This window comes from Seriola lalandi, unplaced genomic scaffold (genome assembly GCF_002814215.2).
Source record: "Seriola lalandi dorsalis isolate HSWRI2012SDOR001 ecotype SW California unplaced genomic scaffold, Sedor1 jcf7180002006835, whole genome shotgun sequence".
Classification (NCBI taxonomy): Eukaryota; Metazoa; Chordata; class Actinopteri; order Carangiformes; family Carangidae; genus Seriola; species Seriola lalandi.
This window is the reverse complement of record NW_019477488.1, coordinates 1-1,173: the sequence shown is the minus strand read 5'-3', so window position 1 is coordinate 1,173 and position 1,173 is coordinate 1. Positions and strand designations below refer to the sequence as shown.

At 36.9% G+C, this 1,173-nt stretch overlaps 1 protein-coding gene across 1 annotated transcript; it reads left to right on the top strand.

Annotated features, from left to right (window-relative positions):
• Positions 1-35: 35 nt before the first annotated feature.
• Positions 36-1,125, top strand: LOC111671347 (malignant T-cell-amplified sequence 1-like; the record flags this gene model as incomplete). Its single annotated transcript, XM_023428462.2, has 3 exons — positions 36-271; positions 371-468; positions 551-1,125. Coding segments are annotated over 3 exons (486 nt in total), but the record flags the coding sequence as incomplete, so codon positions are not given.
• Between the last annotated feature and the right edge of the window lie 48 nt (positions 1,126-1,173).

Genomic DNA, 1,173 nt, shown 5'->3' with positions numbered 1-1,173 from the left:
TGGGAACAGTAAATAGGCAAATTAACATTAATTAAAGGCCCATTCACTATCTTTTTCCAGATCGCTCAGCTGTATCTCACATCTCTCATGGCCTCATTTTGCATATTGTTTGTTTCAGATTTGATGAGAAGGAAAATGTTTCGAACTGTATCCAGCTGAAAACATCAGTGATCAAAGGCATCAAAAATCAGCTGCTGGAACAGTTTCCTGACATTGAGTCATGGCTCAATCACATAATGCCAAAAAAGGACCCTGTCAAAATAGTGAGATGGTATGATGTGTTATTTAATTTTTCTCATCAGTATCTCATACACAGTGTCATTTTGTGTAGTGGATGTTTTGCATTTCTTTGTTTTTGTTCTTCCTCCAGCCATGAACACATTGAAATCCTGACAGTGAATGGAGAGCTGCTTTTCTTCAGACAGAGAGAAGGACCATTCTACCCAACACTCAGACTGTTGCATAAATGTAAGCTCCACTAAGGCCAACTTGCTGACTGTTGTATTTGAATTGTCTCACACTGATAAGAAACTCCTTTCTCTTTTCATAGATCCTTTCATTCTCCCACACCAGCAAGTAGACAAAGGGGCCATTAAATTTGTCTTAAGTGGAGCCAACATCATGTGTCCTGGGCTGACGTCACCAGGGGCTAAACTCTACACAGCTAAAGCTGACACAGTAGTTGTATCCTTTTATACATGATGCTGGGCAACTACCCAGGGGCCCCAAAAGCCACAAGTTCACTCCATATCATTTCTATCTACATAATTTGATTAATCACAAATTTGTTAGAACTTTGCACCACTGAAGTACAGTTTTGTCTTGTTAGATGGACGCTGTATGAAAATCTAGTTTCAAGACCTTCATTGTTTTAGTTTAGATTGTGGTTGTTTGTTGTAAACTAAAGAGTACTGTAAGGCTACAACCAACACTTACACCATCAAATGATTTAGTGTTTTAGATGTCAGAAAATAGTGAAATATGTTGATCATTATTCCCTGAAGCCCAAGCTAATGTATTCATATTTGTTTGTATTGGCTTTTGTTTTCTATCCAACAGTCAAAAACCCAAAAATGATGTATGACAGAAAACTGACAAACTAGCAAATATTCATATTTGAAAAGCTGGTGCCAGTAAATTTTTTGACACTTTTGCTATAAAAAAAAAAAAAAA